The sequence below is a fragment of the Fusarium solani genome (assembly GCF_023522795.1).
Source record: "Fusarium solani strain SB1 chromosome Unknown bctg00000004, whole genome shotgun sequence".
Classification (NCBI taxonomy): Eukaryota; Fungi; Ascomycota; class Sordariomycetes; order Hypocreales; family Nectriaceae; genus Fusarium; species Fusarium solani.
In genome coordinates, this window is record NW_027072152.1 from 3,681,030 (window position 1) to 3,703,798 (window position 22,769).

A 22,769-nucleotide genomic window follows, 5' to 3' on the forward strand; every position below is an offset into this window, starting at 1 on the left:
CTGGGTTAAGAAGCATGTAGTCAAGGTGATTGAACTGATGACGTCATCCCCTTTTCGGCCTCGGCTTCGCATAAGCTTATGCGGCCGAGCCAACAGCGGCCAGAGTGAAACCCTTTACATATTGGGGATCTTAACTCATACACTGCTTTCCCTTAAGGTACCCTTATTTGCCTGATACCCTACATGTCCTACCCAATGGCTTCATCAGCAGCAGCAGCAGCCTCTTGCAAGGCCACACCGGACTCAAATGCGGACCTTCCAAGCCCAGCCGATAGTCACATCCCAGCATCTTCAGCCCGTCCTCGAAGCTGCATCCACTGTCGCCAGCGAAAGATCAAATGCGATCGCCAACATCCATGCTGCCACTGTGTCCGGTCCAAACTGGAATGCGTCTTCCCGACCGGTCGGGGTAGAGCCGCCAAGAAACCCCGCACCCACTTGGATGGCCTGCTCCTAGATCGCTTACACAAGCTGGAGGCGACTATCACCAGCCTCAAAAAGGAGCGAGACCTGAATAGTCCAAAAGAAGCTGTTGATACTACGAATTCGGCTCCGTCACCCTCGTTAGATCAAGCCGGGCTCCTCGCTCAAGCAATGCCGGTGTTGATTCTCCGATTGAGAACCAACTCGGTCGTCTTATGATTGACGACACCAGGAGCTACTATGTTAGCAATATCCTCTGGACAAACCTGGGAAACGAGGTATGAGGCCCAATCAAGTTAGGTAGCGGCTATTTACATGACATCTCAGATCGAAGAGCTTCGCGACATGTTACACGAGTCTGTATCTGAAGACGACGACTATCCTCCTACAGAAGTTGCCGAGTCAACAACAGGCCCATCACCAGGGACCAGCGGCGCCCTACTCGGATTCCGATCCCTCTCCCACTCTCTCAAGCCGTTTCACCCTCCACTCCCGCAGTCAGTCACCCTCTTCAGACTGTTTAGTGAAAACGTGGTGCCGCTGGTACACTTGTTTCACATGCCGACCACAAGGCGCATGTACTGGGATGCTGTCGTCTCGGACTCTCTCGATAGAAACACTGAAGGTTTGTTATTCGCCATTTACTATTCGGCTGTCATCAGCATGGACGAAGACCAATGCGTGAGTGTCACCGGTCTCACTCGCACAAGCGCACTAGACAAGCATCGCTTTGCGTTTGAACAGGCCATGGCTCGAGCAAACTTTCTCTGCACGCAGAGCATGACCCTCTTGCAGGCAGTCGTGCTCTTCCTTTCTGCGCTGCGGAATGAAGATGAGTCGCGCACAACCTGGTCGCTGACATCTCTCGCATTTCACATTGCTCAGGCCATGGGCCTCCATCGCGATGGCGCCGTCTTTGGACTCAAGCCACTCGAGGTTGAGCTCCGTCGGCGTTTATGGTGGCACATCTGCCTCATAGACATACGATCATCCGAGTTTCACGGCTACGAGCCTGTTGCTCGCGGGTCTTCTTTCGACACAAAGCCTCCACTCAATATCAATGACTGCGACATCAATGCTCAGATGAAAGACCCCCCACCAGAGCACGAAGGCGCTACAGAAATGACTTTCTGCCTGGTGCGATGCGAGGCCCTTCAGTCTGGGTGGAAAGTAGCCTACGCACCCCCGAGCATGCGAGCCCCGGGCTCATCTGAAAGTGGCATGTCAGCCGCAGACCGTGAGGCAGAGCCATCTCTTCTCAGAAAGCGGTTGGAAGAAGGCTATCTACGATACTGCGATACTTCAGTCCCGTTCCTGTTCCTCGTTTCAATAGTCACGCGGCTCATTCTGGCGAGGTGGTGGCTTGTCGTTCACTATCCAGCGCGAGACAAGAGAAATTCCGACCCGAGTCTCCGTGATGAGCTCTTTTCAACCTCGATCGAAGTCCTTGAGATGTCGGTCAAGATCCTCACGAGTAAAGCTATTGCCCATTGGACCTGGCACTCCAAAACACATATCCAGTGGCAGGCGGTGGCACTCGTCCTCTCAGAGATCTGCTCCCGTCCACCGTCTCCAGAGTGTGATCGGGCCTGGGAGCTGGTCAACCTCGTCCACGATCGCTGGAACATGAAGGAGCGCGGCAAGAAAGGCAACCTGTGGAGACCTATCAACAGGCTCATGGCCAAGGCTCGTTACGTCCGGGAGATGCAGAAGATAGATCCGCAGCGCACGGGGCATGCTCCAAATGCTGTGCCTCCACCTATCGAATCTGTGCTCCAGGCTGAAAGTGTGCAGAACATGTTTGGGATGGAGCCTACCAATTCCTTTTTGGATCTTTCCCTCGAAGGGCTTGAGGCTGACATGTTTGATGTTCCAGCGGATGGGACTTGGCAGTGGGACGAATTATTGGCATTCGATGATATATGATATTTCTTGTAGTGAATTACAGGCATCATGGCATTTCGAATTGCCATTTATTGGTTGGATAGACACCCAATGGCAGCTTCGATAGCATTCATCCAGGCTCCAAATCACCAAGCATTTGATATTATGCCAAAAGATTTACTTGGGCCATGCTGTGCCATTGTAGAACAGACTGTTGTACTTCTATTGTCGATCTCTATCTCATGCGATACCAACTTTTCTTTCAGCTGCAAGTCTTTCATTATTCGCATCAACCCACCACTTGTGAATCTCCTTCTCGCCCCGCCAATTTCCATTATGATCCAGCTCATCCCAAGGCTTGGGGCTAAGGATATAGTGTACGTTCTTGACTTTATCGTCCCGCCAAATCTCGCCGTGCACGTGGCTTTCACGCATAGTCTTGAGTGCGTTATAGACATAAGGAAGAGGCACCCATCGCTCACGGTATAGGTCCGCCAGAAGATCCTGGTCGGGGAATTGGTATTCAGTGCCGTGAGAATCGATGCGTGAGACGATGTCGTTGTACAGGGTTTCAGATGGGTTGACAACCAGTAGGCCACTGTTTAGCTTGCCCAAGCCAGAAGAGGCACTGGCACCACTATGCTGGGCCGAGTCTGCATCGTGGTGCTGAGAGCTAAAGGCACAGTTCTCAGGGACCCAGTCGGCAGGATAATGTGACCTCTTGAGAGGGTTACAGACGCAGGCGTGACTGGATGCAAAGACTCGTTTGCTGGCGCTCGGATCTGCGCTCACCGACGGGTGGTCGAGGTGAAGATTCATCAATTCGTCCATATTCCGAAGTACCAGCATATCCGAGTCAAGAAGGACAATGCGCTCGAAGTCCGTCAGTGAAAAGACGGCGAGTTTTGTCCAGGTGTCTCTGAAGCGAGCATCGTTGCCGTAATCTTGGGGATTTGAGGGGGCGAGTTCAGGGACCTTTGCCATGGCAATGCCCCTGCTCTTAAGCGCCTCACGACCAACATCGGGGAAGGCTTCTGTGTAAAGGACGACGAATGGATATTCTGTCCCAACACGACGCAGACAGTACTCCAGTGTCAAAACACCGGGGAGATAGTTCAGGTTTGTGACCAGAGTGGCCCAAACTAGCAATGATCAGCGGTAACTCTCTCTGTTCTTTAACGAAACATACCTTTCTCCTGCTGGATGCTTCCCATACTGAATCACAGGGAAAGGATGCAAGTGATGCGGGATTTTTAATCCACTGGCGGCTAGGTGGGTTTTATGCCCCTTGCGCCATCATAGACTTCGTTGACGACGCCAAGACGGAATTGTCAGCAAGCTGGGTATCTACGGGCCGCCCCAGGATGACTTAGCACCGAATAGGCATAACTGTCTTGCAGAACGTGCGCTGAGAGGTTGGTGAGAAGCGGAGTTGGCAGACCAGGAGATCCGGGTGGCAAATAAGATTCAAGCAAATCAAGTGCCGGCATTCGAGGAGATGCTAGTCCTAAAGCGTAACAAAGTTTGATCTCACTTATTTGTTCCATGACGGCTTGAAGAAGAAATGGGCAACACGTGGCTTGGGAAGAGGCTACTGAAAATGGGAATTGCAACGCAGAAAAGGGGAGGATTTCAAGTAGGTCTTGAAGACCGATACAAGAAGAGCGTGCATTATGGTACGAACACACACAAAATTGGCAGTAATCATCAAGTGTTGGACCCATCATTCTTCATCTCCGAGCAAACGCTTCGTCATTTACCCTAGAGACCACCTTAGGTTCCCTTCCAATATCGTCTTTACAATCCGTATTCTTACTCCCACGTCCAGCTCTCTGTCTCTGCACGACAAACGTCAAGTGCTCTGCTTCGAATGACTCTTCTATTCCATGCCGCGCATTTAAATCCTTGAGCTGCTTTACCAACCTTGCCGTCCCCCAAGACTCCAGTCCATCGAAGTCCAATCAAAGTGATGCGCATCAACCGCAAACGGGGGCTGCCCACGCATATTATTGTACATGCTCATGTTGGCTCCCACGTAGCCACCTGGTCCCATACCAAACAGCATACTAGGGCCTCCAAACCCCGCTGGTGCGTGCATGGACAAGCCCTCATCGTCCATGCTCGCAGTGTCTGGCTCACTGTTGGCATTCTGATTCATCGCCGCCAAGGTCTGCCTTATGCGAGTGATAATCCTGGGTAGATTCATCGGCTGCCCCGATTGCTTGGAAGCTTCCTCAGACATCCCCCAGGCATGGAGGATAAAGTTGCTAAAAGGGATAAAGACGGGATTGTGCACTCCAACTTCAATGCCAAAGCGAGCATCATAGTTGTCGCTCATGACCTCCCAGGCGCGCTCGGCCTCACTGCCGAGAGGATGAGCTTTCAAGTCTTGGGCGATGCGGATATAGGCAGGGAATGGAAAGTATAGCTGGATGAACCAGACGTATCCCTTTGTGAGGGGCGAACTCGCGAGCTTTGTATCGCACTCGAGCCACCGTAGGGCGTGTGAAATGGCGGGAGTGCCTGCTCCTCCATCTTGGTTGTCGACCGGGTCGAGGTGTCTTGAGTAATTCTCCAGTAGGCGGCAGTTGGACAGTTGCGCTCTCATGGTCCATATCGTCATGTACTGAAGCGCATTCTCCGGGCCACAAAATTTGAGATACTTCTCCTCAACCACCCTCTCCAGGGCGTCCAGGTTCCCGCCGTCCGGAAGCTCCTTGGCGATGGGCTTGAGAGCTGGGTTTGTAAAGTCGAGGTGAAAACGAGTATGGCGAATGAACTGGCCGAGCTCGCTCCGTACCACAGCAAAGAGAGCCTCACTGACTCCCGTCCGAGCTGGCGGTGGTTCCTTCGTCTCTTCGCGTAGATCAGAGTCGCTTACGTTGAGGGGGATAGCGCAGTCCCATGTCGGGGCCAGTATCATGGGCTTGTGGCCACTCAAGCCGCTCATGCGGGCATCGAAGAGCATGAGCGACCACCAGAGTCTCCGGCGCATTTCAGCTTCGAGGACGGCGTATTTTGCATTGATGGCTTCCGTTTGGATACCCATTCGCTCGGCGACACGTATTGCGAGCGCTAGTATCGTGGAGACGGATCGGGGATGAGCGCCAGAGCGGCTTGAATGCTACACCAAGTCAGCGTGTATTATCATCTTCAGTCGGCAAACGGACCAGGTAGAGGAACAGAGCTGTCAAACAGTCTCGGTCTTCAGTCCTCAAGAAGGCGCTGTTCAGAAGAGCCTGCTGGCAGCCAAACTGGAACTTGGTCAACAGATTCTGCTTTGACAGTTGGAAGTGAGCTTGGCAGTCTTCGGGAGCGAGACTCAAGGTTGCCATGCAGTATATACCAAACATGAGCGCTTCCATGGCCGGGCTAACGTTTTTCAGGTTACTAGCGGCTTCGATGATGCGGCCCTGCAGGCTTGGGGTGTGAGTAACCTTGAGCAACGGGTTGACGTTGTCGAGGTAAGCCTGCCACAGTCTGAAGATGTGGACAGGTTCCGGGTGGAGAGTAGAAAGGTCGACTGATGATTGGCGTGAGCCAAAGAGGATGTTATCGTCGTTGCTGAAGGTCTGATCCCAGGCGTTTCGGAAGATGACCTCTCGCACATCGTGAGTTGGGTCTCGGGACTATTTTATGAGTATCAGTAGAGCCTCAGGTGTTGGAACAAACCTACCCCTTGGGCCATGGCGTGCCAAATGTTTCTAGATGGAATCAGTGATGAAAATAAACCGGGGTAGTCAAGACAAGTAACAGACATACTTGGCTTCGTATGTACTCTCAGACTTCGTGGTCGAAGGAGATGGCGTATCCACTCCCGCAGCTTCTGGCTGCTCATGATCCGAACCATAGCTGCCTCCAGGGGACTCCTGCTCTCCAGAGCCTGGATCCTTGTGAAGCGGCTCGAACTTGACCTTGTTCTGCCGGAGAAGGTCCTCGTACTTCCGGAGCCTGTCCAGCAGCTCCCGCTCGGGAAACCTCCTCCTCCGGGGCGGGTCTGCGTCGCCGGGACGCATTGGACCTGGTGTCTGACGCAGTTTGCACAGGGAAAGCGGCGGTCGCACTTGACCTTGCGCTGCTGGCAGAGGATGCAGGCGAGGATGCGCTGAGACTTTGGCCGGGGGAGACTCGGCTCCGGTTCGAGCGCCGTCGTTGACATGGCTATGGCCGGTACTCTTGGGCGTAGAGTAACGCGGCTCGGGAGTTTGTCCACGTCTTTAGGGAATGGCAGGTATATGTCTTGGCGAAGCTGGGCTTGCTGGGGGAATGTTGTCTCGGGTGTTTCTAATGTCCGGGCGGCCCCACTTATTTGCTGACGATGCCTGAGCGGGTTTTACTATAGCCCGACTAACAATTTAGGTATCGCCATGAAGGCAAGACCATCAAATCGCGAAAGGGAATGGGCGGTTGATGCACCTGCCACTCTCCCAGCTCCGTGATTATTCGGTAGGCTAAGACGATCCAAGGTTTCTCAATAATCTCATAACAAGGTCTGTTAGGTAGTATCTAAAATTGTGCCGGGGCCGTTCAAGCTGACAAGACCGCTCAAAAAAGCCAGGGGGCAAAATTGACAGGACGCCGTGATCCAAGCACTGCCTTTCCTGTCCTGCGCCTGGAGTGAGACGGATGAGTCGCTAGAGAGTCCTAGAATGTTTGCTTTTGTCGTATTCATTTGAAACCGGAGAGGGAGTGGGGGGCGCTGGCTGTCAATACCGTCCCGACTCAGCAAATTGACACACGACCCTGGTTCAGACTCCGTCATTGGTCTCTGGACCTGCGATTAAACCCAGTGCCATCAGCAAGAGCCTCTTCTGCGGGATAACAAATCATAAAAGTGAAATTAGAAGCTTGCAGGGGGTGAAAGACCCACTAAGCCTTGCTAGTTTGCTGAGTCGAAACGGTAACAAGTGAATGTGCCTTGCCCATGTTCACGAATCAAGCCAAACCCCCAAAACACACCCCAGTCTGGCCGACATGCCCGAAAAGTAGAGAAATACGGCACAGGATATATTCAAAGACTACACGGCTTCTGCGGGCAAGATACATTAGCGAACATGCGAGCGAATCTCCATATGCCACGAGTCCATGGCCTTGCGGTTCTTCTCTGTGATTGTCCCATTCTCAAATTCTCTCTTCAGACCCTGCAACTCCTTTCCAAGGCAGTTCAGGTTGTAGTCAAGAAAAGTGTCCCAAAATATGGGCTCCAGGAGGTTCATGGCGCCCAGAAGCGCCCCATGCCTCAAGAGATTGGCAACAAACGCTTGAGAAGTCACAGCCAACAAGGCAGAGCATCCGACTATCCTACCTAGCGTGAGTGGAGCCCAACCGTCTATTGATAGCGTATGCGGACTTACCATAGTGCCCAAGGGAGCGAGAATGGTGGCCTTGAGGGTTTGGGGAGCAGCTTGGCAATGTCCAGAATGTCAAGCATGTGGCCAAGATTGCTGACGGCCACGTCTTTGTTGATCTTGAGCATCATCCTGTCTGGTTTGACATCGGGGTTTCTGACCACTGGCTTGCCTCGGAACCACCTGAGCCTGGAGCGGATGAATCTAACAAGGCGGTTGCTCTGGGATGCGTCGGTAATAGCAAAGCCGGAGGAGGAGGTTTCCTGAATCGCGTCTAGGATGTCTAGATACTCCTCCAGATCTCTTCGTACAGACATGGAATAGCCAAAGAAGTAGCTCCACAGACGACGGCGGTCGATGAAGATGGGGTTTTCGCTACCTTCGGGGACCAGCCTCCCGGGGGCGTTAACCTGTCGGTCAACCTCCTCGGCGACACCAAGGTCCTGGCCAGGCTGGAGCGGGAGATCTTGTTCCATGTGGCCTCTGAATTGATAAGGAAGCGCTTTCGGTGGTGAGAGAAGAAATGTGTGTTTTGGGTGAGAGGTTCGAAGAGGGGACACCAAAGACCCTGAATGGGAGACCTCAGCCTTTTCTTTGTTCGCCCATACGACAGAACGGATGGCCAGGCGCGCTCAGCCACCACAACAATTTATTGGATAATGCGCACGTCCCTCTTACGATTAAGCGCCCTAGCCTATCATCTGGACTGGTGCTAGCCCCCGGCTCTGCGCTGTCGCGTCTGCTGTTCGAACAGAGACATGGGCGACCTGGTTCCGTTACGGCAACATCACTCTACAACCATGGTCCCAAGATGAAGAAGACGCTCAGTTGTGGCTGTCAGAAACAGCTCTGAAGAACAAAGCTCACCAGCTGTCATTCTATCTGCCATTTTCTACCTAGTTTCATGAAGCGGCAGCCCATAACGATGCACATCCAGGGGCGATATGCCCGGCAGCTGGTTCGGCCAGCTCCATCGTCGACCGAACCCAACGTTATTAAAGCTCCCGCTCTCCTCGCTTCATGTCGCCGCTTGCATCTTCGTCTGGACTTTTCATAATCATCACGCCTACCTGGCGAACTCTTTGCCATGGCCTGCATGGACGTTGCGAATATGCCTCCCCGGCCCACCATTCGCTGCCAGATCTGGCACGATAACAGCTTGGAGGACGCCCCCGCGAACGAGGACCTTGCCAACATCCTGCGGCGGAACTTTCGTATAGGACCATGGGATATACAGTCGCCTCAAGTGTTGACCAAGAGTCGTTGGGGCGATCGGTTTGTTCCCGTTGAGGTGAGTTGCGGATATCCGAGGCCGTGTGCCTGAATCGTATACGTGTGACCTCATCCTCCACCTACTCTCTGTCTTCTGATCCAACTAATTTCTTGTGTTCTGGATCCTTTTAGGTCGACTTCAAGTACCAGTCAACCTCCCGTTGCAATTTAGCGCAAGCCGCAGCCCAGCTGGGCCGCTTCTTCATTTTCGTCGTCGAAACACACGTGGATACGATATTCAATTCCACGGCCTTCGTCGCCAACATGTACCCGGTCGATGAGTCAGTCTCGGAAGAGATCAAGTCCACGTTCCCGCTTGCCAAGCCGCTACGGCCATTGGCTATGCAGAGTCACGGATACGTCAAGGGCTATCCTTCCGTGAACCACACCTTGGCGGTCGAAACGTGAGATCCGCAAACCCCTTTTCTTTGTCTTTGTTCGACAGCTAAATCACCTTCAGGTTGTCAATCGCCGTGGAGATACCCAGCGGTGTAGTTGAGTTGAACAAGATGCTCACCACCGCCGACTTTACTGCTCTCAAAGACAGTATCCCCGACAAACCATCCTCTTTTTATGTGAGATTTTGACCTGACGTTGGCTTGTAACGACTCTAACACGGGAGGGGCAGGAGGGTACAGCGTCCAAGGAAGCAGTGGAAGCATGGAACAGATCCTTGCTCGAACTCGAGCACGTCCACCGATTCTCCAAGAGCCTCAAGAGCTGCATCGATGGCTTGTCTGGTGAAGAGGGTGAGTGTTCCAGGAACTCATAGTGCACGGTGTTGGAGCTAACGAAGATCTACCTCCCTAGGTGTCAGTGCCGGCATCCTCTACGAAAATCTCGTTCAGATTCAAGAAACGATTTTTCAGTTTTCGGGATATCAGAAACACTCCGAAGCGTTCATCCGGGATCTCATGAGCCGCCATGAGGCCCACGCCGAGAAATACCGACCCATGAAGGCAACCCTCGGGGCAGCTGCATCCCTCATTCTTGGGACTGCCATCAGCAATCTTTACGGTTCTGCTGATCCTACGACCACCTTCGCTACTTCTGGAGTCATTTTCTAGGGAGTGGTTTATCTTGCCGAGTTCTTTTTCGGAAAGAGGAAGAATGCCGAAAACTGTATGCCCATTTTCGCTCATGAAAGATGCACCTACACTGACCTTTTTGCTTCCATTTGACAGTCAGCGATGCCATCTCCAACTTCGACATCGCCCTGCGGAAGGCTCAGTTTGCACTTGCCATCATTTTTTCCCACCAGGCTTTCAAAATGTCTTTCCCTTTGCTGGCGCAGCGCAAGGGCACAGAGCTACTGAAGGATCTTGGCGTCGATTTCGCGCACCTCAAAGGTGAAGAGTATTCTTACAAGTTTGCCCTGAAGTGTCTGAAAGAATTACTACGCTCGTACCAGGACCTTGACAAGATGCGAGATAGCATCAGGAAAGATGCCGGCTTGAAAGAGTTCCTGGAGGCGAAGATGACCTCAGCTAGCCCTGACGGAGGCGAGCCCATGGACTGTCGATAGGATTGAGATTGGGCGTCAAGGTTGGAATCTTGGTGGAAGATTGTGTTGCTGTGTTGGCAAGGTCGCACCGGGGCGGCATTGACCACAACTGGGTTTCCTAGAGCTGGCCTCTTGGAATGGGACCTCCTAGAACATGTATCTCTTTAATCGGGTTTCATAGAGCGGTTTACATAAAAGTCTTTCCTTACGTTATCAGCACGAACACCAGATCAAGGTCGTGGAACTTTTGCTCGACCTTGATATCCTGGGACGACTAATTGCAGGCGATCAAGAGCCTGGCCATTCTAATCATTAATGCTCTCATGAAAGAAAAGTTGTAGAGACAACAAGATCGCATTGCCTTGCGAGTACGAAGACGCCTGAGCGCCGGGTATGGAGTTGCTTCGGCACTCTGAGCGGCTGGGACCCTGTCAGTCATGATAAGGTAGTCTCGGTCCAATGCACACTTCATGATCACAAGTAGATTCCATGAGAAAAGAGAAAAGCCAATGCAGTCAAACACGAAAAACAGTAGCAAGCCAAAGGAAGAACAGTCCATTCTTTAGACGTCAGACTTGACAAATATCCACCAGCGAGCCCACAGGTGCCACGAGTCGAGATCCTTCTTATTCTTCTCGCTGATTCTCTTATCCTCCAGAGCTCGCAGGAGATCTCGCACCTGCTGATGGACACAGGCGAGATTATACCTTTGAAACACCCTACAAAGAGGGCGTTTAAGGAGCTCGATGGCACCGATCCCAACGCCTGCCACCGCGTGCTGGGCCACAGGCTGGAAAGGGATTGTCGCCGCTGAGATGAAACACGCGACTGTCCTAACAACGAGTTAGCCAGACCGGCCTATAAACGAAACACCCAGACATACCACAGCACCGCAGCGGTCGAGACCATGGGCTCAGAGCGCTTAGGAAGCATCTCGATGACATCAAGAATCTCGCCCATCTGGTGAAGCTCCAAGAGGGCCAAGTCTGCATAATTCTTCATCATGTTTCTTTCTCGGTCGATGTCGACGCCTTGGGTGGGTGTCGAAGAGGGAACGCTGGATACTGGCTCTTGACGCCGCGGGAAGAGCCGAACCGCATTGGTGACTTGGAGCTCGTCTAGGGGTGCAGAGGCGCAGGACGTGGCCGTTCTGATGTTGTTCATGTGCTCCAAATATTTCTTCAGCCAGCGCTTTGCACCGGTTAGATTGACATGGAACTCCATCCATAGCCCGGACCCTGTGACCACAATGAATCCATCAGGGCCTTCCGGAGGGTTCCACCAGAAGAATGGTTCCTTGGTTGTGGAGGGTTCCGTGTTGGAGTCTCTGTCTCGCTGAGCCCTGGCTCCCGCGTCGTCTCCCTGACACTCAGGCAAAAGGGGGGTATCTCGTTCCATCTTGCCTATAATCAGTCAGCCTTAGAAGCTCGTCCGTTTCATGTTCTAGAAAGTCAAGGATGATTTCTCAAGTGAAAGATGGAAGGGAGAGGAGTTGGGGTACCTGAGTTTCTGACGGCCATCTCAGGTTTCTTTGTTCCTCCCCCGGCCATGCATCACTCAGCCACCACCGCGATTCATCGGATAAAGCTCATTTGATGCCTACACACCGCAGCCAATAATTTCAAGTACTGTACTACGTAGGGGCTCAGCCCGGGTCTGATTGCGTCTAACCCTGTTTGATTAATGACAGGGGTGCTTGGCCGTGCAAACGGTCCTCACCCGTCAGTCTCCATCACCGTGCTTGTTGCTTGGCGATACCCAGCTGTGGCAGGCAGGACGATCCACACTAAAGCGTCACCTTCTTCGTTGTCGCGTTTTCGGTAGCCTCACCGAGCAAAGTTGACCGTGGCCGGTTTTGGGGCTGCACTTTGAGCTGGCCAGGTCCACCGCCGTTCTGGACGGTCTTGGCCGGACTCTCTATGTTGATAAAGGGACAACCGCCTCTCTTCTCTAGCGATCCTCAATCTCTTTCCTTGCTCCCAACCAAAACCGCCATGACAGGACTTTTCTCCAACCCCACCCGCCCTCAACTGCTCACAGTCCGGTGCCAGATCTGGCATAGAAGTGAGCACCGTCAAAGCTACGCAGACAATCAAGATTTGGCCTTTATCCTTCGCTTTTGTTCCTCTCATGGCTGGAGGGTGAAGGCCGCCCGACTGGAGAACGGCAGCTATGGGAATGAATTTGTCCCCATCGAGGTGAGTATCAATCAACAAGGCTCAGACGTATTCACTCCCATGCCACTTGGATAGACATCTTCAGGGCTTTCATTACCAGCTTCCATAACATGCTAATGTACTATTCGCGCTGCTTCTAGGTTGACCTCCAATGTACATACAACGATCTACCACTTGCCTCGGCAAGCCTTCGCGAGATCTTCCTGGGCACCGCCAAGTTCCACGTCGACGACCTGTTCAAGAATCGAGAGAGTGAGCCACTCTACGTAAACATGTATCCGATCGGAAGCATCACTTCGGACGATATACGTCGGGGATTCACACACTTCAGAGCGCTCCAATCTCTGGACGTTCAAAGCCATGCATGCGCCAAGAGGTGCCCTAACACAACCCAGAGCATCGAAGCTGAGCTGTAAGTCATATACCTTGTCGGGATCGCGCCTCTGATGTTCTGTAGGGCTCGCCTTGGCGTGGAAGTTCCGGCCCGTACTCTTGGCCTTTTGAAGTTGTACGTGCAGGTCCACCTTGGGAACAACCCTTCCGCCAAGGACATCAAAAAGTGTTGCAAGGCCGTCGAGAACTCGATGGACAAAGGCTTCCTATCCGAGGTATGTGTTTATACTCTGCCGGTGGGCATATCTGTCCTCTAACTAATCCTCGCCTGTTTGAAGTGGCGCAAGGACTCTTTAAAAGACGGGCCCGTCGTCAGCGAGATCGAAACTAAGGAGAATGAAGAGCTTTGGGACCAATCTTTGGTGTCTTTTTGGCATGTTGAGTTTCTTTCTACCCAAATCCACGGCTGCATTGAGAGCTTGACCGCGGGACGAGGTGAGTCAACCTGGCCATGTTTGTGGCGTTCAACTAACTCTTCACCAGCTCTTAGTAACCAGGATCTGCTGGACAACCTTGTCTATATGCAGCGTGCTTCGGCTCACTTCTCAAAGTACCAGATGTACATTGCCAAACTCACAAAGCTTCTCCTCCAGGTACATGGCAACAGTTCATCAAAAGCCGACAACATGATCAGTTCTCTAATTGGAGCTGGATTGGTATCCTATATCGCCGGCACCAATCCACTTTTGTTCGGTTTTATTTCGCTTGGGGCTCTGAAGGGGACTTTTGAATACTACTGGAGGTCCCGGAAGCAGTCCGCAGTCAAAGACTGTAAGTGAAACTCCTCAAAACCCAGATCGTGGGAGCTGCACTGACTTGCATGCCCAGTAGGAAAGGCCATGGGGGACTTCGGCCAACACCTGCAGAAGGCTCAACTTGCTCTTGCCGCGCAGTTTTGCAAGCAGATGTTAAAGGTTCGGCTGGATCAGCTAAGCATTGCCGAGCGGAATGACATTCTCAAGGACCTTGGGGTGGACGTGGAACGGCTTCCGTTCCAACGCCTTGACGAGGGCCTGGTCCTCGCGGCTTTGATTGAATTCCGTACCCAGTACCTGGCATTCGAGAGTAAGCGGGATCAGGTGCGGAAAGATGCAGGCCTCAGCCAATTCACCATGGTTGACCCGATCGAGGATGAGGCTGAGGAATGAACGGCTTGGATCACCAATTGCACTAGTTTGGCTGCATGGGCTTCTTAGAACGGATTTCTTTCTTTTCACATTTTACTCAGAGCGAATCTCCTAGTCATAGTCTTGAGTATCTTCTTAATCAAAGTCATAGAACTTCCACTCAGGCTTGAAGTCCCGTGACAGCTCATCGCCAGTGATCAAGGCCTTGACCATCTCAATAGGCAGCATCCCCGTCTTCAAGATGGCGTCGTGATACTCCTTCTCCGAGACCTCCTTGGTGTCCACCACCATCTCCCTCAGCTTCCACAGCTGGAGAGCGCCCAGCATGTACCCAGCCTGGTAGAGCGGCGAGTAGCTTCCCTCGACTGATCGTCTCACCTCGCCTTCGGCGTTGCTCCTCTCGTGGGCGATCCTATCAACTAAGAGGTCCACTGCTTCCTGTGCTGTCATCTCTCCGAGGTGGAACTTGAGAGAGAAGATGATGCGCAGACAGCGGTGCATCCGCCACCAGAGAGCTCCGATTCTACCCTCTGGCGAATGGTGAAAGTCATCCCTGGCGTAGAAGAGCATCTCCCAGTATAGAGCCCAGCCCTCGACGAAGAAGGGCGTGTCAAAAATGTATCGCCTGTGAGAGTTATATCTGTCCGCCATGTACAACTGCAAGCGATGTCCTGGGAACATCTCGTGGAACGCCGTAGCACGGGCAAAGTGCTTATTGTTCCCCCGCATCACCATGAGCTTCAGGTCATGTTCCATCGACACTACCGGGTACGACACTTGGATGGTTGGTCCGCCGAGGAAGAAGGGAGACACCTTTTGACGCTCCGCTTCGATCATGGACATGCGCCAGGTTGAGTTGGCCAGCGGGGGAACAGTGACAAGGTCGCGCTCAGTGACGAATAGGCTTCCCTCAACAACCAGCTCGCGCACCAGCTCAGTCTGCTTGCCAGGGTCCATATAGTCGTTCTTGACGTGGTCTAGAGCTTTCTTCCAGTCTTTGCCGTATCCCATAGCCTCGGACTGCTTGATCATCTCCTTCTCGCACCACTCAAACTCTTGATTGCCAATCTCGATGAGCTCCTCGGGCGTGTACGGGATCATTTCAGCCTCCAGCTCGACTTCCAAACCCTTGCGGCCGATGGGTTCTCCGATGATGGCGTCTTTTCCATCCTTTTGGTTCATGCCGGCCAATTTCGTCTCCACAACGGTCAGGTATGCGCCCAGCGTAGAGTTTGCAGTTTGCCAGGGCGTCGTGACCCAAAAGTCGAACAAGGGATCGTAAGTTGAGTAAAATGTGAACCATTCTGCAAAATGCTCAAGAAGGCCTTTGATAGCCTTTGAAGCAAGATAGCCCGTCGTCTCGGTAACATTGAATTTTCTATCCTCAACCTTTGTTTGAACTTCCGAGATGGACTTTGTAATGTCGTTGAGGGTCTTGGCAGTCTCCTTAGCTTTCATCGGCTCAACATCTTGACGGGCCTCAAGAAGTCCTATCAGATCATCTGCAAAAGGCAAAAGAGGATAAAATTTCTCTTGTGAGGCCTTTTGAAGATCCAAGTTGTTCAGTTGCCGAGTGTGAAAGGTCCGGAGCATGATGTAGTCCACCTTGCCCTCCTGGTCAAGTCCGTCAAAATCGATCTTGGTGAGGAGTTCCAGCTCATTCTCGTAGTAGTTCTCTAGAGCTTCGTATCGTCGAGAAGCAATATCAATATTATAGAATTCTCCCAGTTCGCCGAGATCCGCTTGGACACGGATGACGTGGTCGGCCATGGACATGTTGAGGGAGTCACTGGTAAGAGCTATCCCCAGTGATGCCCATGAGCTTGCGGCATGACCTCCTAGAGCTGCCAAAGCCATTTTAGTATAATTGATCTCAGGCGAGGTTAAGAAAGAGTTAGGTTTTTATCTGATAAAGGTGGTGATGAGGTTATTTAGCTTCAGCCACAACCTTCGGGACTAGCTTCAACTTATATCAGAGTCCACTCAAGCGTGATACCATGAATTTGCTCTATATCGGCACCGTAAACCGTGTTTTTTGTCGGGAGCGACGTCCGTAGATTCATGTCGGCTTAACACGCCGTATCTCTACAAAGTTGTGGCAGGGTTCCCCGCTCGTCCCTCTTCGGGAACTTTTGAAATCACCAGTCGCACATGGGCTTCCATATGCCTTTTTTGGTAGGTGACAGTAGGATTCACTCTTGTCAGGTCACTAGCCTTTTAGCTGTCCTATCTTGTAAGCCGTCAGGCCTTGGCGGCTACGTCACAACATGGGGAAATGCAACGCGATAGAGAAAGCCATGCCCAAGTCCCACCGTATAAGCGATACTTCCCGCAGTCTCGTTATCATATGTGGGACAGTCTTACCATTATCGTATCGCTTGGTGATCTCAGGGCACCACTCTTGGGATCATGGTCGGGATGAGGCCTCTGGAAGATCGGCCGGCTCGGCCGATGTACGCTCAAGGTCCTCTTTTAATTTAGAATCTCCATGTGATACTCTTGCTTGGCTTGCCGCGATGGAAAAGGTAGCAAGTCTCAGATCAAGGAACGCAAAGGGCACAAGAATAGGCATCATCATAGACTTGCGAGTCTCATCAAACACCCGAAAGAAACCTAAAAGACGACGCTTCTACACCTACCATCGTTATCAGACCACATGATTTCCTTTCATGATCTCTATCGAGCCATGTTCGCTTGAGCACAAACCCAAGAAAGCCTAGGGCTTATCTGAAGTTACTCGAGGAGTGGGGAGATGAGCTTGGCGCGAGGTGTCATGTTCAAGGCTTAATGTGTAGGGGGAGTAGTATGCACAGGTCTTAGCTAGCACGTGGGATAGACTCCGTATCGTGTGGAAAGAATCGGAATAGTTTCCCGTTACCAGACTTAGGCGATGCAAGGTGTTTTGATGTGACCAAGAAAGGAAATCAAGAGAATAAATGTTTCCAAAATCTCGACTGGCTGTATTACTTATGTGTCAATATTTAAAGAATAGCCCAATAATGTGCAGTAGAAACAGAAGCAGAAAAGCACCCCTAAGCCAGGCTGGTGGCAAGGGTAAGAAATAAAGTCCATCATTTTTGCATCTTCTCATCCCCTCACAACTCTTCATAGTTGTCCGAAACCTAGATCTGAATTCCTTGCAGTCCCGCAAGGCGACGTTCGGTGTTGGCACGGGTGTTGACAAAGTCCGGGTATGACACTGTAAGCTCCACGCTGCCAGAGAGAATGTGATCGACGCTCTCGACTCCTTGCATGAAGCTAGAACAGGTAGTGTTAGAATTCGCTTGTTGGAAAGTTTTGAAATGAATCAACTTACCTGTGGTCTTGGTTTCCAACTTCGTACTTCCAAGCCCCAAACCGACCACGAGAGAGAATGTTCTTGCCGTAGAGGTAAGGCTGGACTTCTGCCAACGCGCCATCCCGCGCAAGAGTAGGGGTAGGATATCCATGATCGAAACGTCGAATGTACGTGCTCACAATCTCGTCTTCCGGCTTCAACAGGTCTGTGTTGATGAGACCCTTGATGGTTTCCTCGAGCAGAGTCTCCTGGTTGACAGGCTTGCGTGAGGACTCGGAGACCTCGAGCATGATGGACCAGTAGGGGCCAGACGTAGGCTCGGATGAGGCAGGCACTTCCCCGTTCGCCAGCTGCTTGGTAGGAAGTTTGACTTCTTCACTGGGCTGGTTGAACGGAGAGTAATTGGAAAAGATGGTGGCTCGGTAAAAGGGGCAGTTATCTTCGGGGAAGTACAGCTGCACTGCGTTAGTCCATTTACTATCCAACAAAGCCAAGCTTGGATGGAAATGTGAAGAAGTGGCTTACCCAGCATTTATCACCGATGCGCTCAGGACGCTCTCCACGAACGCCAATACCGATGACGTTTGTAGAAGAGTAGTAGAGACGCTTTGCCAGCTGCTGAAGCTTTTCATCGCCCATTGTCTCGGCCAAGTGATCGATCGCCATGGTAGAGATGAGAGCCCCATACTTAACAATGGTTCCTAGACAAAGGTAATCAGCGAGAATTTCTGGGTCATGGACAAAGCATACCGTCTTTGAGGTGGGCTGTCTTCGAGCCAGCATCTACCTTCACCACCGCACCGTGATCACCGAATCGGGTCTTTTCCTTGTCAAGGGTGTCGGCGACGGCAGTCCAGATACCGCCAGTACCTCCCTTGGCAGGGAAGCGAAAAGTCGCATTGGGGCCCCAGCCGCCAGCTACTTTGCCGAGAATGGCGTTGGTGGTGAGTAGCTTGAGGTTGGGAGCAGCAACTCTCTCTCCAACCCAAGTAGCGTTCATCTGGTGAAGGGAAACATGTCAGCACTAAGTGAAACATGGCCTTTGGCAATGGAGTATACCTCGGTCGTGGGGATGGCCCAGACTTTAAAGTTGTAAGGACGCATAAAGATCTCGTTCAAGCGCTCTCCAACGTTTCTGATGTTCCACTCATCAAAGTTGCGCGGCTTATCAGACGGAGCCCTCCCACGGGCTTCAAGAGCAGCATCGATCAGACTACCAAGGCATCTGGCCTGCTCCTCCTTGGGAAGGACCGCAATGTTGTTCTGGAAGGGATACGGGACCCAGAGGTCCTGGTATCGGACATACGAGATGCGCTGGTGCTCGTACCAGTCGTCAGAGTTTGGCAGGGCCTCGTTGAGGCAGTCATCAAAGTATTTGTAGTGGGAGAAGATGACGTGTCCACCAACATCGAACAACTGCACATGTGAGCTTCAAACTGGCTTGGGGGTGTGAAGGAATCTCACAAAGCCTTCGGGAGTGGTATCGGTAGAAGCGAGACCACCCGGGGTTTCGTTGGAGTCAACGATTAGCCAAGATGCATTGTTCTACGAAGAAATGTTAGCTCACCACTCCAGAGTTTCGTGTCTAACACGGGTTCAAATACCAAATGCTGGAGGCGCTTGGCAGCACCGAGACCAGTTGGTCCGGCTCCAATGACCAGGACGTCGACTTGACTTGATATCTGTTAGTATTCCACATCATGCCCAGAAAGATTCTCCACGTAAATACGCACATTTCGTTGTGAGACATGGTATGGCGTGATCAGCAGTGTTCGCTTGTAGTATCGTTAGAAACCAGAGCAAGCTATCCTGGGGGGAACTCGTCTTTTATTGATGAATTGACCACTCAATTTAAGCATGGAGGGGTTCGACTATTTTGAGATGCAGCAATTGTTAAGATTAAGAGATTCCTCATCATCCCAATCCTCCAATGGCAGCGAGTTGGCAATCACTCACATTGCCTCATATGGCAGGTGAATGTCGACATGCTATCACCATGCCTCAACTGTCTGTAGATCAATAAGACAAGTTGGTGAGACCTATACCCATTTTTAGAAGTCTGGCTTAGCGAGCTGCGTTCCTGTAATTTGCCAGTGTGGCTGAGCCTCCCGTTGTTGTTATATTTATCGCAACCTCATTTTAAACCCTTGATTCGACGTCATTTAGATACCAGACTCGCAATATTGTATCCAATAACTCGATCATGTTTCAGCTACGTACGGTGACTCGAAACTAATGGTTTCAGTTTGGACTTGTCCCGGAGTCATGTTCCTGTCCAGCTTATCGCTTCTACTCCACAGCCCCGCAGGCATTTGTGAGTAATTTCTCCCTTCATTTTCTTAGGCAGTCCCTCCGCTTAAAGCTGTTTATCGAGAAAAAGAATATCAGACTTATCAAGGTTAGCAGAATCACAGTTTAGGGTAAACCAGGGCTGGTTGGTTAGCCAAAGAAGCTCCCACCTGTGCAGAGGTCAAAACCGGCCTGAATCTATATAGAGAAATGAATTGAAATTCAGATGCAGAGTCGACGAGTACTATACGAGAGTAAGATTTTAATATATAGTATCGTTTTGGACTGCATCAGGCTTGAACGCAGTCCTGTGAGTTGCTCTCTTTTGAGCTATCATGGTTGATTTCCCCCTTGATTGAGGGAATGGTGTGATTGTCATCATAGCAACACCAATGAAAGAGTGCATCAACGTGACAGATCTGGAGAAAGTCTAACTTCAACAAAAGATTTAATAATGTTTCCTTGTTTTTTTGTTATTGCGAGGCAGCAAACAACCCAACGCGTGAAGAAGGTATTTGGCCACAGGTCACTGAGATCACGTGTGCGGTGTCACGTGCACCCCTTCACGCCTCATTTTCGTTCGAGCATCCCAGCCACCTTCAGCAATCAACCATGTCCCGCCATGTGCAGGATGATGAAAGCTCGATATCTTGCAGCGCTCTACCGGCAGCCATGGCCGAAATCACCCGTCTTGGCCCCGCGACTTGACCCTGCCATACCCATTGAGGAGGAAAAGACGCCCAACTACGACGCTGGTCGTTTCTCCCCTGCGCACCTAGGACAAATTCTGAACGGCAGATATCAAATTGCGACGAAACTGAGCTACGGCGCCAATTCAACTGTATGGCTTGCTCGAGATCTTAACCGGTTAGTCCCCCCAACAGCCCACCATGACACAATCTAAGCCTCGGTAGTTGGCGATGATTGGAAGACAAGTATGTCGCCGTCAAGGTCAATGCAAGCAGCCTTGCTTCGCGACGAGTTCCGCCTAAAAACAAGGTTGGCATCATGAATCACATTTCTCGCGTGAATCCTAACCACAAAGGCCGGCATTTCGTCAAGAAGCTTTCCGAGTCTTTCTTAATCAACGGAACATCAGGAAGCCACGTGTGACTTGGCTTGGAAGCTCTTCGTGAGCCTCTATGGCTCTACCGTAGAAGATATATCAACAACGTCATTCCTCCGGATATCCTCAAGATCTTGGTACAAATGATCTTGCATGCTCTTGATTACCTCCACACGGAGTGTCACATAATCCATACAGGTAATCTTCTTTCGCAATCCGACTAAAACACATACTGATTATTAGACCAGACCTTAAGCCCGACAATATCATGGCGAAAATCGAAGACCCGGCCATCTTTGATCGAGATGCCCAGGATGAATTCGACAACCCACTACCACAGAAGCATCTTCAGTCCAAGGGTCAAAGAACCTCCATGTTCCACCAGAAAAACGGTGAGTCGGTTACTTTCGAGAAAGTCTTTTTGCTAATGTGTTTAGGTGACCTCAAAGACCCCAGTAGAATCCCTGCTAATTTTACCTTGAAATGGTCTATCAACTGCATGAGTGGCGAAGAAAAGACAAGGTTCATCCATTTTGTGAAGAGGATGTTGACATGGCGCCCTGAAGAGAGGAGCACTGCAAAAGAGCTGTTGGACGACCCCTGGCTGTACGAGGATTTCCCGCAAGATTAGAGTAAAAGATGGCATGACTGTCAAAATTTTCCCGCCGTGAGTGTTGGCTCCTCTTGTCTTTGAATATTGGTTGAGGACCGTGAGATTGTTCACTTCGCTTGTTGGTGCTGTGCCCCTCTTGGCATCAGCTGTTGGCGACTCCATTTTAGGCAGCCAACCCTTTGATGTGTTTCATCTTGATGTGACAGCTGAGGCGTAAATTAACCATATTTTCAAATCTCACCATTTCTTCTGTTGACTGCATTCATGCTTTTCATTGTCTATCCATGATTCCAGAGTGTCAATATTCGATGGACGAACGATTGCCATCGCTTGTCTCAGTCACGACGACTCTGCTTCCAGGTTTCTTTCGTCTCTCCAGAGAAATCAGGGAAATGATTTATGACCTCGTCCTGGAACTTGTCGAATATAGCAACCTATACACTGCCAAGACAGCATACACCCCAAAATCATGTCCTCTGCTTTATGTTCACTGGATGATAACGGAAGAACTCCAAAATCGTCTCTACAAAAACCACGCCATAGTTATCCCGTTTCAAGAACCCAGCGAATACGTCATCAGCAACAGAACGTTTGCGCAACTCATAAACAACACCACACACAGGATGAGGATGCGGACAGACAAAATCATTGTCGAGATTGTGCAGACGAAGGAGGCTCGCTATCCCGACAACTCATTTGACAGAAATGGGATAAAGAAATACGACGGCGACTTCTGGAGAGATAGTGAAGCAGGAGCCGATTTCCCGAGAAGAGTGGTGCATGAACTCCTCTGGATGAAACAACACCTCCCTGCCGTACGGACGGTCAAGTTTGTTCTTTGGGAAGGTGAATGGTCCATGTATCCGACAGCGTGGATGGAACCTATACAGAGGTTGTTAGACAACTGGGATGAGTTGCATATCGAAGTGGAGATTAACCTCTTTGACTACGAAGACCCGGACGCATTTGACGGGGGCATGAATTTCATTCAAGTATGGTACCATCATTGCGAGCCAATCGAAAGAATCTCGTTTTCTGCAAACGACTTTCACTGGGACGATCATGAGTTTGGGGACTATTGGGGATACAGGATCGAGCCTAGGTGTTTCGACAGCGAGTACTGGGAAGAGATGGACCCAGCCGAGAGAGACGCGATTCTCGAGGCGGGAGAGCCAGGTGACCTTGTCTATTTGGGAGAGGTAGAGTGTCGTCCCTTGTTTGTAAAGACATACATGGACAGAGCTGGAGAAAATTGATTGCTGCTTTTACATATTTGTATTGATATGCTCTAGATGCAACGAGTACTTCGTCAGAGTTAACTATTTGTCCTTCATCATAAAAGGTTATCGGATTGTTTGCTTTTAATTCCCGGTGC

General features: G+C 51.1%; 10 protein-coding genes across 10 annotated transcripts; 5 read left to right on the top strand and 5 right to left on the bottom strand.

Moving 5' to 3' along the window:
• Positions 1 to 247: 247 nt before the first annotated feature.
• MRS44_008260 (uncharacterized protein) lies at positions 248 to 2,349 on the top strand (the record flags this gene model as incomplete). Its single annotated transcript, XM_065620842.1, has 3 exons — positions 248 to 390; positions 569 to 701; positions 751 to 2,349. 3 exons carry the CDS (start codon positions 248 to 250, stop codon positions 2,347 to 2,349), a joined length of 1,875 nt encoding a protein of 624 aa, XP_065476914.1.
• Positions 2,350 to 2,547: 198 nt separating this feature from the next.
• On the bottom strand, positions 2,548 to 3,521 carry MRS44_008261 (uncharacterized protein; the record flags this gene model as incomplete). The annotated part of the gene is made up of 2 exons (XM_046281033.1): positions 2,548 to 3,449; positions 3,497 to 3,521. The coding sequence occupies 2 exons, from the start codon at positions 3,519 to 3,521 to the stop codon at positions 2,548 to 2,550; spliced, it is 927 nt and encodes a 308-aa protein (XP_046133715.1).
• A 701-nt stretch (positions 3,522 to 4,222) lies between these two features.
• On the bottom strand, positions 4,223 to 8,131 carry MRS44_008262 (uncharacterized protein; the record flags this gene model as incomplete). The annotated part of the gene is made up of 6 exons (XM_046275873.2): positions 4,223 to 5,431; positions 5,478 to 5,936; positions 5,984 to 6,011; positions 6,070 to 6,482; positions 7,362 to 7,608; positions 7,662 to 8,131. The coding sequence occupies 6 exons, from the start codon at positions 8,129 to 8,131 to the stop codon at positions 4,223 to 4,225; spliced, it is 2,826 nt and encodes a 941-aa protein (XP_046133714.2).
• A 635-nt stretch (positions 8,132 to 8,766) lies between these two features.
• On the top strand, positions 8,767 to 10,452 carry MRS44_008263 (uncharacterized protein; the record flags this gene model as incomplete). The annotated part of the gene is made up of 7 exons (XM_065620843.1): positions 8,767 to 8,946; positions 9,060 to 9,331; positions 9,388 to 9,502; positions 9,556 to 9,676; positions 9,738 to 9,982; positions 10,031 to 10,049; positions 10,112 to 10,452. The coding sequence occupies 7 exons, from the start codon at positions 8,767 to 8,769 to the stop codon at positions 10,450 to 10,452; spliced, it is 1,293 nt and encodes a 430-aa protein (XP_065476915.1).
• A 541-nt stretch (positions 10,453 to 10,993) lies between these two features.
• On the bottom strand, positions 10,994 to 11,829 carry MRS44_008264 (uncharacterized protein; the record flags this gene model as incomplete). Its single annotated transcript, XM_065620844.1, has 2 exons — positions 10,994 to 11,264; positions 11,315 to 11,829. The coding sequence occupies 2 exons, from the start codon at positions 11,827 to 11,829 to the stop codon at positions 10,994 to 10,996; spliced, it is 786 nt and encodes a 261-aa protein (XP_065476916.1).
• Positions 11,830 to 12,425: 596 nt separating this feature from the next.
• On the top strand, positions 12,426 to 14,149 carry MRS44_008265 (uncharacterized protein; the record flags this gene model as incomplete). Its single annotated transcript, XM_046281031.2, has 6 exons — positions 12,426 to 12,629; positions 12,749 to 13,020; positions 13,066 to 13,216; positions 13,280 to 13,436; positions 13,485 to 13,772; positions 13,830 to 14,149. The coding sequence occupies 6 exons, from the start codon at positions 12,426 to 12,428 to the stop codon at positions 14,147 to 14,149; spliced, it is 1,392 nt and encodes a 463-aa protein (XP_046133710.2).
• Positions 14,150 to 14,263: 114 nt separating this feature from the next.
• MRS44_008266 (uncharacterized protein) lies at positions 14,264 to 15,985 on the bottom strand (the record flags this gene model as incomplete). Its single annotated transcript, XM_046275872.2, has 1 exon — positions 14,264 to 15,985. One exon carries the CDS (start codon positions 15,983 to 15,985, stop codon positions 14,264 to 14,266), a length of 1,722 nt encoding a protein of 573 aa, XP_046133709.2.
• A 1,265-nt stretch (positions 15,986 to 17,250) lies between these two features.
• MRS44_008267 (uncharacterized protein) lies at positions 17,251 to 19,176 on the bottom strand (the record flags this gene model as incomplete). Its single annotated transcript, XM_046275871.2, has 8 exons — positions 17,251 to 17,386; positions 17,445 to 17,881; positions 17,952 to 18,127; positions 18,177 to 18,426; positions 18,486 to 18,842; positions 18,891 to 18,971; positions 19,031 to 19,100; positions 19,160 to 19,176. The coding sequence occupies 8 exons, from the start codon at positions 19,174 to 19,176 to the stop codon at positions 17,251 to 17,253; spliced, it is 1,524 nt and encodes a 507-aa protein (XP_046133708.2).
• A 1,161-nt stretch (positions 19,177 to 20,337) lies between these two features.
• MRS44_008268 (uncharacterized protein) lies at positions 20,338 to 21,412 on the top strand (the record flags this gene model as incomplete). The annotated part of the gene is made up of 4 exons (XM_065620845.1): positions 20,338 to 20,582; positions 20,876 to 20,979; positions 21,030 to 21,173; positions 21,219 to 21,412. 4 exons carry the CDS (start codon positions 20,338 to 20,340, stop codon positions 21,410 to 21,412), a joined length of 687 nt encoding a protein of 228 aa, XP_065476917.1.
• Positions 21,413 to 21,678: 266 nt separating this feature from the next.
• MRS44_008269 (uncharacterized protein) lies at positions 21,679 to 22,650 on the top strand (the record flags this gene model as incomplete). The annotated part of the gene is made up of 1 exon (XM_065620846.1): positions 21,679 to 22,650. The coding sequence occupies one exon, from the start codon at positions 21,679 to 21,681 to the stop codon at positions 22,648 to 22,650; it is 972 nt and encodes a 323-aa protein (XP_065476918.1).
• Positions 22,651 to 22,769: the final 119 nt, after the last annotated feature.